This window comes from Stegostoma tigrinum, chromosome 6, assembly GCF_030684315.1.
Source record: "Stegostoma tigrinum isolate sSteTig4 chromosome 6, sSteTig4.hap1, whole genome shotgun sequence".
Lineage (NCBI taxonomy): Eukaryota > Metazoa > Chordata > Chondrichthyes > Orectolobiformes > Stegostomatidae > Stegostoma > Stegostoma tigrinum.
Window position 1 is genome coordinate 80,240,414 of NC_081359.1, and position 15,725 is coordinate 80,256,138.

At 41.2% G+C, this 15,725-nt stretch overlaps 1 protein-coding gene across 1 annotated transcript in view; it reads right to left on the minus strand.

The window, feature by feature from the left end:
* Nucleotides 1-14,328, minus strand: part of LOC125453053 (protocadherin Fat 4) — a 124,344-nt gene extending 110,016 nt beyond the window's left edge. Inside the window, exons 1-3 of the mRNA XM_059646969.1 lie at nt 14,256-14,328; nt 13,936-14,167; nt 8,927-9,274 (exon numbers count right to left, since the gene is read on the minus strand). Of these exons, the coding sequence (XP_059502952.1) occupies nt 8,927-9,274; nt 13,936-13,942 (355 nt within the window). The 5' untranslated portion in view covers nt 13,943-14,167; nt 14,256-14,328. The remainder of the gene's footprint in view (nt 1-8,926; nt 9,275-13,935; nt 14,168-14,255) is intronic.
* Nucleotides 14,329-15,725: the final 1,397 nt, after the last annotated feature.

Here is a 15,725-nt window from a genome sequence, read left to right on the forward strand (position 1 = left end):
GCCCATGACCATGGAAATGTTCATGTTCCTGTTGGTCCTATACCTTCCAGAGGTATTTGGGCCCATGTGAGTCGTCTCCCTTCTGGAGCATCCAGTCCTACCCTATTCATTATGAGTCCATAGAATACTATCCCCCGCTGCCCCATCCTATCACTTTTACGTTAGTGACCCAGTAACCACGGAGCCCATCCTCAGACATGAGTTGTCCATTTTCCTAAGATGCCATGCACTTTCCCAAATAATGTCCTTGACCGTTACTTGCCAGACACGCAGGACTGACTGTGGGTTACGCTCCAGTCTGATGTTTTCACAGCATGATGTGGAGGTGCCGGTGTTGGACTGGCGTGGACAAGGTCAAAAGTCACACAACACCAGATTATAGGCCAACAGGTTTATTTGAAAACACTAGCTTTTTAAGCTCTGCTCTTTCTTTAGCTGTAGTGTAGAAGAGGAGTTATACCAACACCGAATTTATAAGCAGAAAGGTAACAACCCTAAAAATGGCTTGCTGCTGACCGCATCCAGTAGGAAATGTTTCTATTGATTAAAATGCAAATCCCAGAATTTCTTTCAAGTCATTGTTGCGAGATAACTAAAGGTTTTATCAATGTATATGAGAGGTAACATCTCAGGTCAGACAATGCATTTTAGGTGTGAGGCCTTGTTTAAATCTGTCTCTGTCTTAACTTGGAGTCTGCATTGTTGTGTATCCCAAAGGACATTTACCCAAAGATCCAAGGTCAAATGCCCTCGACTGCTGATGTGTCCCCGACTGAGAGGGAACATTCCTGTCTGGCAATTGTTGCATGGCGTCCTTTCATCTGCTGTCATAGCAGCTATATGGTCTCACCTCGGGGCATCATTGCCGGCAGTGTATGGGATAGACAGTGTTGGACAAGTCACATGTGTATCTGCTGCGCCCATGGTGGGTGGTGTTCCCATGTGTGATGGTGGTGTCCATTTTGATGATCCGACATGTCTTGCAGAGGTTACCAAGGCCGGGTTGAATGGTGTAGTCAATGTTGTCGCGAAGGCTGCATACTTTGCTGCGAACAATAGTCTATTTAAGATTTGGCCCTTGTTTGAAGGTGAGAAATAGAGGCGTGGGGAAGATTGTGGTGAGATGCTCATCATCATTGATAATGTGTTGAAGGCTGTGAAGAGCATGGCGTAGTTTCTCTGCTCCCGGGAAGTACTGGATGCCCTCATAAGGAATGGCATATGATGCTCAAATCATTGATCACCAGCTCCAATGTGCCACAGCAAAAAACTGTAAAGACCTCCTCAGAAGACAGACATGAGTTGTGTCCAATAGACTACCCTTCATCATCCAGTACTTCCCGGGAGCAGAGAAGCTACACCATGTTCTTCACAGACTTTAACACATTATTTATGATGAGCACTTTGCCATGATCTTCCCTATACCCCGACTTCTCGCCTTCAAATAACCGCCAAACCTTAAACAGACCATTATTTTCAGCAAACTACCCAGGCTTCAGGATGACATCAATCACAACTTTATACAACCCTGTCATTGGCAACCTCTGCAAGACATATCAGATCGTTGACATGGACACTACCATCACACGGGGGAACACCACCTACCACGTGCATGGCAGATACTCATGTAACTTGGCCAAAGTTGTCTATATCATACACTGCAGGTAAGGATGCCCCGAGGCTTGATATATCAGCAAGACTATGCAGACACTATGACCACAAAAGAATGGACACCACGCAACTATCATCAGACAGGGGTGTTCCCTCCCAGTGGGGGAGCACTTCAGCGGTCAAGGGCATTCAGCCTCTGATCTTTGGGTAAGCATCCTCCAAGGCAGACTTTGGGATACACAACAATGCAGCGTCGCTGAGCAGAGGCTGACAGCCAAGTTCAGTACCCATAAGGTCAGCCTCAACCAGGATTTTGGGTTCATGTTGCACTATAGATGACCCCACTACCACACTGTATACTTTCTCACACACACACACACACACACACACACACACACACACACACACACACACACACACAGACAGTAGGGTCAATTATTTCATTCAGGGTGTTTGTGTAGTTGCAGAACAATTCTACTTTGTTCAAAAAATAAAACCAGCCTGACTTCAGATTAAAACAGAGACAGATTCGAAACAAGGCCTCACACCTAAAATGCATTGTCCAAACTGAGATGTCATCAATAAAACCTTTAGTTATCCCGGAAGAATGACTTTAAAGAAATTTCGAGATTTGCATTTCAATCAATAGAAACCTGCATCTCCTTTCTAACTGATAAGGATTAAACTGGAGGCAGTCAGCGAGCTATTTTGAGGGTTATTACCTTACCCTCGGTAATAAAGTCTACGTCAGTACGCCTTCTCTTCCACACTACAAATTTGGAAAGAGCAAAGCTTTGAAAGCTTGTGTTTTCAAATAAAACTGTTGGACTTTAACCCGGTGCTGTGTGATTTTCGAGCATACTAGCTAACCTGCCTATTATCCCTGCAGTGGTTGCTCATGACCTGCTGGTCTGACAATAACCCAGGCCCAAACCTGCAAGAACGTGGATTCTGGACTCTGCTAAGTTTATATGCCTGACTGTGTCCAATCCTCTGAGCTGGAATTGGATGTGCCCCTTCACTTGCAGTAGTTGTACACCTTGACTGACTATAATCACCCTTTGCCCTGTAAGGCACAGCTACCCTTTAACTTTCACACATGGTCATTTGCTTGCAGCATGTGCATTATGTTTGCCACGTACGTTTGTGCCAAATGCTGCCAGATATGACACAGTGGCATAGCCCAGTGCCAGAGCAAACCACAGAGGCTGGCAAGTGGCACTGAACAGCCTGTTCAATAAGTACCAATGTGATGTATACAGAGTCTAGCAATCTCCAAGTAAACATAAAGTGAGTGAGCACAATGAAAGCAAGCTAAGAGCCATAAGATGCATTTTGTGGAGTTGCATTAAATGCATGTATGTCCCGGCATTTAAAGCGACCTGGCAGAACCATGCTAGTCCTCGGTGTGTCTGAGTTCCAAAGTAAGTTGTTAAATGGCTGCTTTGAATTGGAATTGGACTGCAAGCAGGCCTGGTACTGTGCTGAGGCTGGTGGTTTGCCGAAGCTGATATGGTCTGAGTGAATGAAGCATTGAGAAACGTAATGGTTTACGGAGCAAGCAGTAACATGGTTTTGAAGAGGTGGCTGGGTGAAGGCCAGGGTAACGTTTCCGTCAACTGCAACCACTAGCTACCCACTCTGAATGACATGTCAGGATTTTGTGCCATTGAATTCCACGGGGAAGGAGATTGGAATTGGAAGAGCCATAGAGTCACAGAGTCATGGAAATTTCAGAACAGAAAGACAGTCTTCAGCCCATCACCTATTTACTTTCATCCCGTTTCCCAGCTCCTGGCCATTGCTTGACTATAGTATTTCAAACATTCATCTAAATGCTCCTCAAAAATTGTGATGGCTCTTGCCTCTACTACCCTTTCAGGTATTGGGTTCCAAACATCCACCACCACCTGGCTGAAAATAAATTCTCTTTAAATCCCCTCTAAAATTTCCTGCCCCCTACCTTAAATCTATGTCCTATGGAAACTGGCTCCTTTAGTAAGGTGAAAGGTCTATGCTTATTTATCCTACTTATTCCCATCAAAATTTTGTATATTTCAATCAGGTCTCCACCTCAGCCTTCTCTGCGCTAAGGAGAACAATCCAAGTCTATCTTGTGTCTCTTCTTATCTGACTAGCTCCAGCCATGGCTATATCCAGATATACCTCCTCTGATCCCTCTCCAGTTCAATCATATCTTCATATAGTGTGTTGACAGCATTTGCATACAGTATTCCAGCTGTGGCCTAACCATTGTCATTTACAGTTCCACCGTAACCCCCTTGCTCCTGTATTCAGTGCCTCAGACAATAAAAGCTAGTCTCCCACATATCCCTTTACCACCTGCCCTGACATACTTTGGGTGTGCACACCAAGCTGCTGCTGATCCTCCGTACTAGCCAGGGTCTGGTCGTTCTTAGAGTACTTTCTTGAACTGTTAATCCTCCCAAAATGCATCATTGCTCACTTTTCAGGATTAAATTCTGTCTTCAACTGCTGTAGAAATTAGACAAGTTGGGACATGGCTATAAGATGGTTGCCATTCATTGGCAAAGTCCAAAGTGATCATTCAAGGTTTGAATTGAAAATTACAGAAATTTGAATTTTCTGATTTTTTTTTCATTCTCTCCGTATTTTTCTACCTACCTTGCCATTGCTCAAGGCCAGAGAAAGGGAATTTCCCTACAGCTATTAGCAGAAGAAGTTACACTTTTGTAAAATAAATTCTTCAGGGTATAGGAAGCACCTTGTACCAAATACATTGATTACAAAGCCACATTTTAGTTATCATGACAGACAAATTTAGAAAGAACAGTACCCACTGGCAGCTGTGAGTGAAATGAGTAGTTAGTTTGTTTTGGGAGTACAGGAAGAGGGGTAAGTAAGAGGGCACAGAAAAAAAATTCTCATTGTACTTTGTGAGATCTTCTTTGGACCCAAAAGGTCAGAAAATGCCATAATTTAATATCTTTCATGAAAAATTTGTACATTCCACGTTGTAGGGATTCTATGATTCCATGATTCACTTCTGCTGCACATTCTCACCACTGCACTAAACTAAACTCAAGGCCTTCCAGTGTATCTTGAAGCCAGAAAGTGCTTAGTTCATATTTTGCAGTGCCATCATTGAGCCAAACAGACACCCAAACTCAGCCCTACCTTTGATGCAAGTCTTTACAATGTCTGTACCCTCCTTAGTAATTTTGTCAACATAATGAGATAGGGAGTTCCTATTTATCACCCTAAATCAGGAAATCTTGCATGTCAGCCTTTAGTCAGGTAATTTGCACAGGTATGCTTGGTCTCACCTACAGAACTAGGTCTACTTTAGGATTTAGCATGGGAATAGTGATGGACCTCAAGATTTTTCATAAAGTTCATGTTGTGTTTGCCCCTGGAATGAATATTCTCTCCATCTCCTATTCCTATCTCCATTATATTACTCAGTATCAACTCTTCCTCAGTTAATTTGTTGCTGAAACCCTCATTCGTGTCTTTGTTACTTCTAGGCATGACTATTGCAATGCTCCCTTGTCTCCCATCTTCCACCCTAAACAAACTTCAGGCTATCCAAATTCTGCTGCACATCTCCTTTCTCTCACAGAGTGCTGCTCCCCTATCATTGCACATGATTCAGATGTGCCTTGATTGTAAAATTCTCAGTCTTGTTTTCAAATTCTTCCATGGTATCACTACTCCAGACTCTGTAAGTTCAGCCTCGCAATGCTTTGAAATATCTGCACTCCTCCAAATCTGGCCTCTGGCCTGAACATTAAAAATTTTATTTGCATTGTTATTGGCAGCCCTGCCTTCAGATGCCATGGCACCAGAATCAGGAATTCCATATTTAAGACACTCCTTAAGATCTACCACTTTGACCACAGAATTGCTAAAGCATGGAGAGATGATGGTGTTGGGTTAGATGGGCTTCAGATTGGTTTCACAGGTTGGTGCTTCATCAATGACATTCCCTGCATCATAAGGTCAGAAGTGGGGACGTTCACTGATGATTGCACAATATTCAGCACCATTCGCTACTCCTTAGACACTGAAGAAGTCCATATCGAAATGCAACAAGATCTGAACAATACACAATCTTACCTGAAATTGGCAAGTAACATCTGCCAAGCAAATACAAGACAATGACTATCTCCAACAGGAGAGAATTGAACTATCATCCGTTGACATTCTATGGTGTTACCATTACTGAATCCCACACACAATCAATATCCTAATCATTACCATTAATCTGAAACTCAACTGGACTAATCATGTATATACAGTGACAAAAGAGCAGGTCGGAGACGAGGAATTCTGCAGTAATTAGCTTACCTCCTAACACTCCAAAGTTTGTCCAACATGCACAATGTATAAGTCAGGAGTGTGATGGAATACTACCCACTTGCCTGGATGGGTTAGGGTTAGCAGCTCCAACAACACCCAAGATGCTTGACACTATCCATGACAAATTGGCATCACATCCACTTCTTCCACAATCAATTCTCAGTAGCTGCAGTGTGTACCATCTACAAGATGCACTGCAAAAATTTATTAAGGCTCCTTAAATAGCACCTTCCAAACCCACAAACAATACCATCTAGGAGTTCAAGTGCAGCAGATACATGGGGGCACCACCACCTGGAAATTCCCCTCCAAGCCTCTCATCATCTAAACTTGGAAATATATCGCTGTTTCTTTACTCGTATTGGGTCAAAACTCTAGAATTTCCTTCCTAATGGTATTGTGGGTCCACTTACAGCATGTGGTAAGCAGCAGCTCAAGAAGGCAGCTCACCACCACCTTCTCAAGGGCAACAAGAGATGAGCAATATTTGCTGACCCAGCCAGTGATACCCATGCCCCATGAAAGAATTTTTAAAAATGTCATTCAACCTATTATTTCTGCACTGGCTCTATGAATGAGAAATTCACCTGGAGCTATTTTCCTAACTTCTCTCTCTACCCTACAGGTTCTCCCTTTTAATGTAATGTTCCAATTCCTTCTTAAATGCCTCAACTGAACCTGCCAGGTGGCCTCCAAGTGGTTGAGGTATTCTTACCATTATCATATAATTACAATAAAATCCCAATCATATCAAGACTATAAGACCCATAAGACCATAATACAGAGGAGTGGAAGTAAGGCCATTCGGCCTATCAAGTCCACTCCACCATTTAAATCATGGCTGATGGGCATTTCAACACTACTTCCCTGCACTCTCCCCGTAGCCCTTGATTCCTTCTGAGATCAAGAATTTGTCGATCTCTGCCTTGAAGGCATCCAATATCCCGGCCTCCACTGCACTCTGCGGCAATGAATTCCACAAACCCACCACTCTCTGGCTGAAGAAATGTCATCTCATTTCAGTTTTAAATTTACCCCCTCTAATTTTAAGGCTGTGCCTAGTCTCCCCGCCTAATGGAAACAACTTCCTAGAATCCACCCCTTCTAAACCATACAGTATCTTGTAAGTTTTTATTAGATCTCCCCTCAACCTCCTAAACTCTAATAAGTACAATCCCAGGATCCTTAGCTGTTCATCATACATTGAACCTACCATTCCAGGGATCATCCGTGTGAATCTCCGCTGGACACTCTCCAGGGCTAGTATGTCTTTCCTGAGGTGTGGGGCCCAAAATTGGACACAGTAGTCTAAATGGGGCCATCTAGAGCTTTATAAAGCCTCAGAAGCACATCGCTGCTTTTATATTCCAACCCTCTTGTGACAAACGACAAGAAACTTGTGGATCACTGCGAAGCATTGAGTAATGTGTCTGAATATTTTCTTATATTTTGTTTGATAATACTCCTGTGTAGTACTCTGGGGACATCATAGTTGGTTAAAAGCACTAAACAATTTTTTTGTTGTCAAAGAGACCAAAAGGTTTTTATATACTGGAATTTGTCATGAATAGCATTTCTGACAGAGTAGGTGGAATGCAAGCCACAATGTTAGCAGAGTCACTGGCAGGTTTCCACATTGAGCTCAATCTTGATATCACTGTTGGAACTATACCATCACAGACCTGACAATGTCAATGTTTAAACGTTTTATGGTAAAATTTACAATGACAGCATGTTTCATTTGTCTTCCCTAAGATTGCTATTGAGGGTGGATTTTAAGTACTAACATGGTCAATAAGTCATCCCCACAGGCCTTGATGAGCATCTTGTCTATTCTACCATGGAATCTCTGGAAGCAGCTCCATAGCAACAATAATAGTATTTTTCTTCTTGCATTAGAAAAGAAATCACAAATGGCTTCTCAAAGCCAGGTAACATTCCAGTAAGGAGAAGGTCACCAATACAATCTTTGGCTAGCCTTATTTGGGGTTGGGGAAACAAAGGTTTAGTGCTTCACCATTAGGATTTTCTCAAACAGGGAAAAGTCACTGATTGGGTAGAATTATTTTGATGGGGAGTTCAGTGGATGCTCTGTCTTACTAATTGGTTATTAACAAAAAGTATGGGGACTTTGGTGACCTCATGAGGCCACTAGGCTTGTAATTCAGAGATCTAAGCGAGTGCTATAGGAAAATGGATTTGAATCCTAACTTGTCAGACGGTAGAATGTAAATTTAGTTGACAAAACTGGAATTCAAAGCTGGTTTCGGTAATAATGACCACTAATGTTCTTTAGGGAAGAAAATCTGTAATTGTTGCGTGACCTACATGTAGGTCAAGGTGTGATCTACATGTGATTCAGATGCAGAAGAATGTGTTTGAGTTTTAACTGTCCTCTGAAATAGCCTAGCAAACCATTGAGTTCAAGGGCAATTAGTAATAGGTACCAAATGCTGGCCTTACCAGCAACACCCACATCCCATGTAAGAATAACAAAATAAAGTACAGTGTGACAAATGAGGTGATTGATATCTGACAAATAAATTAATCAAAAGGTGTCTGGACTTTGATGAGGCTTCCTGGAGATGTTGATCAGAAGTTAAGAGTGTTTTGTGGCTTTTCTGAAATTCCTCTGTGTATGCTGACACATTGTTCATCAATATGCCTCATATGAATGATGAAGCAGAAGAACACAGCATGAGGAATCACTTTGGAATATGAAATAGAAACTGATTCAAACCATACTGCATGTAGAAAGGCTGTGGATTAACTTTTGTTATCCAAAACATATGTGCTATAATATTTTAAACTATATGCATTTCATCAATTATTTATTGATGTTATTGCCCTCTCTCGACAACTTTGTTACAAGTATCTTGCAAAATTTGTCTTCGTGCACTGGTACATATATTAATGACATATGGAGTAGAAAGACAAATAACCTTGGGAAAGAAGCCTCTATATATCTTACCTTCATCAGCATCAGTTACATTCAGGGTTAAAATACTGGTGCCAATGGGGACATTTTCCATTATGTTAATACTGTAGGAATCAGGATGGAACACTGGAGGGTTGTCATTGATATCCAGCACATTGAAGTAAGCCCGAATCAGACTGAATTGCTCATCTGTATTCAAAACTTTCACAGTGAGAATGTAATACTTTGCAGACTCGAAGTCTAAAGAACGAGTCAGAGTAAAATTTCCGGTAGCTGGATTAATAACAAAGAGACCATTCCCATCATCTTCTTGAATTGCGTACACCTTGTCATCGACTCCACGATTTGGAGCAGAAGTTGTTACTAAGCCCACCACAGTGCCTGGTTTGAATAAAAGAGAAAATGTAACGTATACTTTCATCTGATAGAGCTATTCATCTGTTTCAGTGTACATTTGGTGCAATATGCCATAGCTGGGCATATTATTGATCACATTATTTTAACCCAATGTAAAGTGAAATTAAATCTGAGTTGAGGAAACTTTCTTTTTAAAGTTCTCAGTGAATCATGCAGTTGGAAACATTTTCCGACATTTTAAAATATATGCTTTAACAACATGTGGCAATGAGTTTGCCACCAGCACTCACTATTAGAATTGGATGGTTGAAAACACAAATTATACAGATCACAGTAAACAAAAAATTTTGCATGATTTGTAGAATGACAAAAAATGTACAGTCGATCTCCTTCCACAGGCCATGAACAATCAGCAACATGATAAAGGCTATTGCACATATTTAATCAACTGTTTATGGGAATCTTATTAAAAAAGTCTGTCTGAACAGACTTCAGTCTCAAGATTGTTGACCAGAATTCCAGAATATCCATCTATCAACTCTATCATTGAAATTAGACTAATTGTTTTTGACATGTGGCATTCTTTAGCCATAGTGGATAGGAATTATTGCATTCATAGAAACGTATAGAACAGGAACAGAAGTAGGCCAACTGACTCTTCTAGCATGATCAACCCTTTAATATGATCATGGCTAATTATCCAACTCAGCACCCTGTTCCCACTTTTGTTCCAAGCCCTTTGACCACCTTTAACCCTAAGAACTATATCTCCTTCTTGACAATAACCCATGTTTTGGACTCAACCACTCTCTGTGGCAATGAATTCCACAGGGTCACCAGTGTCTAGGTGAATAGATTTATCCTCATCTTAGTCCAAAATTCGCCATGTCCTTAAACTTTGACTTGCTTCTGGCCTCCCCAGTAATCGGGAATATCCTTCTTGCATTTAACCTGTCCAGTTCTGTCAGAATTCAAAAGGTTTCTATAGGATATCCCCTCATTCTTCTAAACTACAGTGATGTAACCCTGAGAGTATTTGATTTTGTTTGCTTCCGGTTGCCATTAAAACCTTCAATCCCATTCGACCAGATATACAAATCAATTTAAAGTGAAAATCATTAGTTGCTAGGTGTCCATTTCATTCACTCCAGGAAAATTCTATTATTTGCAACATTTGAGAAACACCGGGATGAACACTTCAAATGCAAGGCATAGTTGGCTATGGACCAAGTGCAGGGAAATGGGATTAGTGTAGCTTGGTGTTTGTTGGTCAATATAGAAATTGTGGGCCAAAGAACCTGTTTCTGCGCTATATGACTCAAAGCATGGCAGCTCAACATTCCAGGTTTTAGATGTTTCAGGCATGATAAAGACACAAAAGGAAGTTATATTATTGATAAAGGAGAATGTGACAGCTGCACTAAGAGTGGATGTCTTGGAGGGCTTATCCAGCGAGGCCATATGGGTAGAACTGAGGAATAAGAGAGATGGGTGTGTGGTGATGGAATCCAATGGATCCACTGTAATGGAATTATACTGCCAGCCTCCCAAGAGCTAGCAGGGGATGGAGGAAAGATATGTAGGCAGATCATGAAAAGATGTAAATAAAATAAGGCTGTTGAGGTGGGTGATTTTAACTTCTTCAGCATTCACTAGGGCTCCCTTAGTGCCAGGGGTTTAGCTGGGGCAGAATTAGTTAGTTGCATGCAGGAAGGTTTCTTTAAAGAATATGAAAATATTCCAACTAGGGAAGAGACCATACAAGACATTTTATTGGGAATGAGCTTGGCCAAGTGATTGAAGTCTCAGTGGAGGAGAACTTTGGGAAGTGATCATAATTCTGCAAGTTTTAAGATAGTTTTTGATAAGGAGAAGATTTGTCCTCAGGTGAAAGTGTTAGATTGGGGGAAGGCTAATTACAAGAGTATTAGGCAGGAACTGGAGAAATTAGATTAGCAGTGACTGTTTGAGGGTAAACCCACATCTGACACATAAAGATTCTTTAGAGACCAGTTGATCAGTATTCATGACCAGCAATGTTCCTATAAGGATGAAAGATGAGGATGGAATCATCCTGGAACTTTGGATGACAAGCAACATTGAAAGTTTAATCAAAAAGGAAAAGGAAGCATATGTAAGGTTAGGAAACTGAAATCAGGCAAGGCCCTTGAGTATGAGAAAGGAAGCAGGAGAAAACTTAAGTATGGAATTAGGACTACTAAAAAGGGGTATGAAATATCTTTGGCAAGTGGGAGTAAGGAGAATCTCAAGGCATTTAAACATATTTTAGAAGCATGATGGTCGATAGGGAAAGGGTAGGTCCAGCCAAGAACAAAGGAGGGAATTTATGCTTGGAGCTAGAGAAAGTGGCAGAAGTCCTTAATGAGTACTTCTCATTAGGACAAAGACGTAGATGATGTTAAAATTAGGGAGGGACATGTTGATATTCTAGGATATGTAGATATTAAGAAGGAGGAGGTGTTGTGTGTCTTGAAAAACAGTAATGTATGTGAGCCCCCAAGGCTTGATGGGATAGATTCCAGGACACTGAGGAAGCAATGGAGGAGATAGCTGGGAACTTGGCAGAGATCTTTGTATCTTCTCTAACCACAGACCAGGTCCCAGAAAATTAGAAAATAGCCATTGGTTTTCTTTAATTTAATAAGGGCAATAGGAATAATCCAGGAAATTAAAGACCAGTGTGCCTTACATCAGTGATAAGGAAGTTATTAAAGAAGGTGCTTGGGGACAGGATTTACTCATAATTGGAAAAGAATGGGCTTATTAGGAATGGCCAGCATGGCTTTGTATGGGTAGGTTTTGTCTCATAAATTTGATTGAGCTTTTGGAGCAAGTGACCAAGGTGATTGATGAGGGTAGGGATGTTGTCTCCACAGACTTTACAAAACCATTTGACAAGGCCCCTCAAAGAAGGTTGGTCCAGAAGATTAAGTAACATGGGATCCTCAGGGAGTTCGTAAGTTGGATACAAAATTGGCTAGGCCATAGAAAACAGAAAATAGTTAGGAAGAGGTGTTTTTTTGACTGGAGATCTGTGACCAACAGTGTTCCATAAGAATCAGTGCTGGGACCTCTGTTGTTAGTAATATATATATGTATACAGATAAAATTGTAGGTGGTCTCGTTAGTACATTTGCAGACAACATGAAATTCGGTGGAGCTGTCGTTAGTGAGGAAGGTTGTCAAAGGATACTACAGATTACATCAGCTGGAAAGTCGGGCAGAGAATAAGCAGATGGGGATTCATCCAGACAAATGTGAGGATATGCATTTTGGAAGTCAACTGCAAGAAGAAAAAATGTAATAACTGGCAGGACCATTAGAATCATTGATATACAGAAGGATTGTGGGGTGCACATCCATAGTTCCCTGAAAATGGCAATATAAGTGGATAAGGTGGTAAAGAAGGCTTGTGCATGCTTGCCTTCACTGGTCAGGAAATTGAGTGTAAAAGTTGGCAAGTGATGTTGCAGCTGCATAAAACTTTAGGTTAGACCACATTTGGAGCACTGTATGCAGTTCTGTCTCCACACTATAGGAAGGATGCAGAGGTACTGGAAAGGGTTTACCTGGACATTGCCTGGATTGGACAGTATTAGCTGTAAGGAAAGGTTGGACAAACTTGGATTGTTTTCTCTCAAGAATAGAAGGCTGAGGGGAGGCCTTTTAGAAGTACATAAAATTATGAGAGACATGGATACAATGGATAGAGTCTTTTTCTCAGGGTGGAAATGTCAAATACTAAGGGGCTTAGGTTTAAGGTAAGAGGGGAATGTTTCAAGGTGATGTGCAAGGCAAGTTTTCTACACAGATGGTGATTGGTGCCTGGAATGCGCTGTCAGAGGAGCTGTTTGAAGCAGATACAATCGAAATGCTGAAGAGGTAGGGACTATGAGAATATAGATCATCTGCAGGCAGATGGGATTAGTTTAAAAGAGCATCATGGTCAGCACAGACATAGTGGGCCAAGGGGACTGTTCCTGTGCTGTACTGTTCTACACCGTATGTTGTCATGTTTGACCTCATTTGAATGTTAAACTTTGCATCTTTAAAAATTTCTCAAATAGCTCCTCACTTTTGTAAGAAATTTCTTTCTTAGCATTATGAATAAACAGAATGGGTCCTTTTGTGATCATCTGTTATATAATGAAAACAACAGGTTAATTTATTTAAACAACTTGAAGTCCAAAATCGTGGAGCCATTTTCCTCATTCTTCTCCAAACTCTTTACCAATACATTGATATCATTCACTCAATATTTCAAATACAGTTTCACCACCATATTTCGCAGTATATTAAAGTCAGTGATTTACAGGTAATGTAATTTATTTCTTGAGCGTATAGATCTCATTTCAATCTGCATCCAAATGGGGACAGTGCAGCCAAGCCCACAAGCCCCTAAAAGAATTTTCCACCACACAGGCCCAAATCCACGTGAATACTAAATGCAGCTGCAAGGACAGAAGTAGTGGGTGAGTTAATTATCTACGGAAAAGTCCGATACTAAAACAGTTTTTACTACCTGGGTATGGCTTCACTTTTATTCAGACAAATTTATTTCATGGGCTGAGAAAGCACGTTATTCCAATGCAGTTCTGCTGAGATCTTTCCTTTTCCTGCCCTGTGAAAGTTAACATACTATCACATGAAGTTAATCACATTACCTGGCATTACATTTTCTGGGATGTCAAAGCTGTAAACACTCTTTGAAGAGATCTGCCTGTTGTCATGGATATTCCTGAGGTCGTTGCATGTTGTTACTTGTGAAGACACAACATGGCTCTTGGAGGAGTAAGGTTCTTGGTTTTGATTTGTGTTTCCCAAATCTTCCCCATTGGCAAAATTGGTGTAGACGCCATCTGCTTTATCACCCACTGTTACACCTAGATTCAAATTCTGGTTAAAATATGAAATGTTATGTATTTGTGAATAGATCTTCTTATTTAAAGCAAAAGTAATTTATCATCTGTTAAAGTTCACTAACATTGTACAACAGCTCCTCCTTTCTACCGCTTGTTTTATTCTTTTTTCCTTTCTCCTTCCCCTGAAGACTCAAGGGCAATATTTTTCATGTCATTCTGGGAGTGAAAGCAAAGAATTATGGAGATAAGGTCCAGTATGTTACACCATTTACATCATACAAAAGTTTCCTCTTGACTCCTCAGAATAATGAAAACTCTCAAATCAGGATTTGCAGTTTCAAAGAAGTAGGAGAGATCTAACGAGCCCTCCTAGCTCATTTTGGTTTTGAGACACTAGAAGATATTTAATTGGTGCAGCACCCTAGGGAAATGAGATTCCTTGTTCAGATTGGAGGTCCTGAGCAGAACCTAGGTCCCATTTACTAGGGTGATGCTGAGGTTAAGCATATCATTTGTCAGATGTTAGCAGAGAATTAGAATTGAGGTCTGTTTCATTGTTGTTTTTCAACAGAGTGTGAAAGACTCTGAACATGAGCAGCCATTCTTCTTGCTCAAGGCTTCTCTAGTCTAAAGTACACGTTTTTCTTAATTTTTTGAAGCTAAGCCCTGTCAGACAATGCTTATGCCAAGGGAAAGCCTTGGTTGATGTAAACAGTTGCCCCCAGAAGCACAGATGGGTTTCATTCTTATCAGATCATGTGTATTTTGGGTCGGTTGTATCTGATTAGCACACAGGCAAAACAACAAGTAGGGCCTGATGCTTGCTGAGAAACAGCCCCACTAATGCTGGCAGATGCCTGATAACTCATTCAGCCAATTGTTTTTTATGTACGTGCCTAAACTAAATTATTTGCTCGCAGGAAGGATAATAACTAAGCCCTCACCACAAAAAAATTCCAGGAACAGATGAAGGATAATAATCAGGAGCAGGGACCATGATTGGGAATTTTGTCAGGGGTTCTTGTGAGTGCTCCAATGGAGGGTTAATAGAAACCCTCTGTTTTCCTTTGTCCATCCAATATGAGTATTACTGCCCAGGCTATGCTTTTACCTCTTGTTGGTTACCTCACCATCTGCCAAGATGGCAGATATGTCCTTTAGGGCCTGGCAAGCTTGATCACCCCAGTGCTGCTAACATTGAATTCCCCTAGGGCGCATTCTGCGCCTTATGCTTCAAAATGCCTCAGGCAAAAGGAGATGTTAAGAAGGAGAGTCCTTTGTGGTAGCCACAGCCAGTGCAGAAATTGAACCCATATTGTAGTGTCACTGCATCGCAAACCAGCCATCCAACTGAGCTAACCAAGCCCCCTAAAAAGGCATACCCAGAGATGATGGTGTTAGTGTCAGCCCCAACACGAAGATCCTGGAACAGGCTAGACAGAGAATTCCTGGAAGCATGGCACTCCACGAAGCATGTTATTAATAAACACTTTGAACTCGACCCCATATACACTCCACTATGGAGGAAACCCGGAAGTGAGGCAATCCATCGCAATGGACCACAGTGTTTAAAAACCAGGCAGGAAACCACT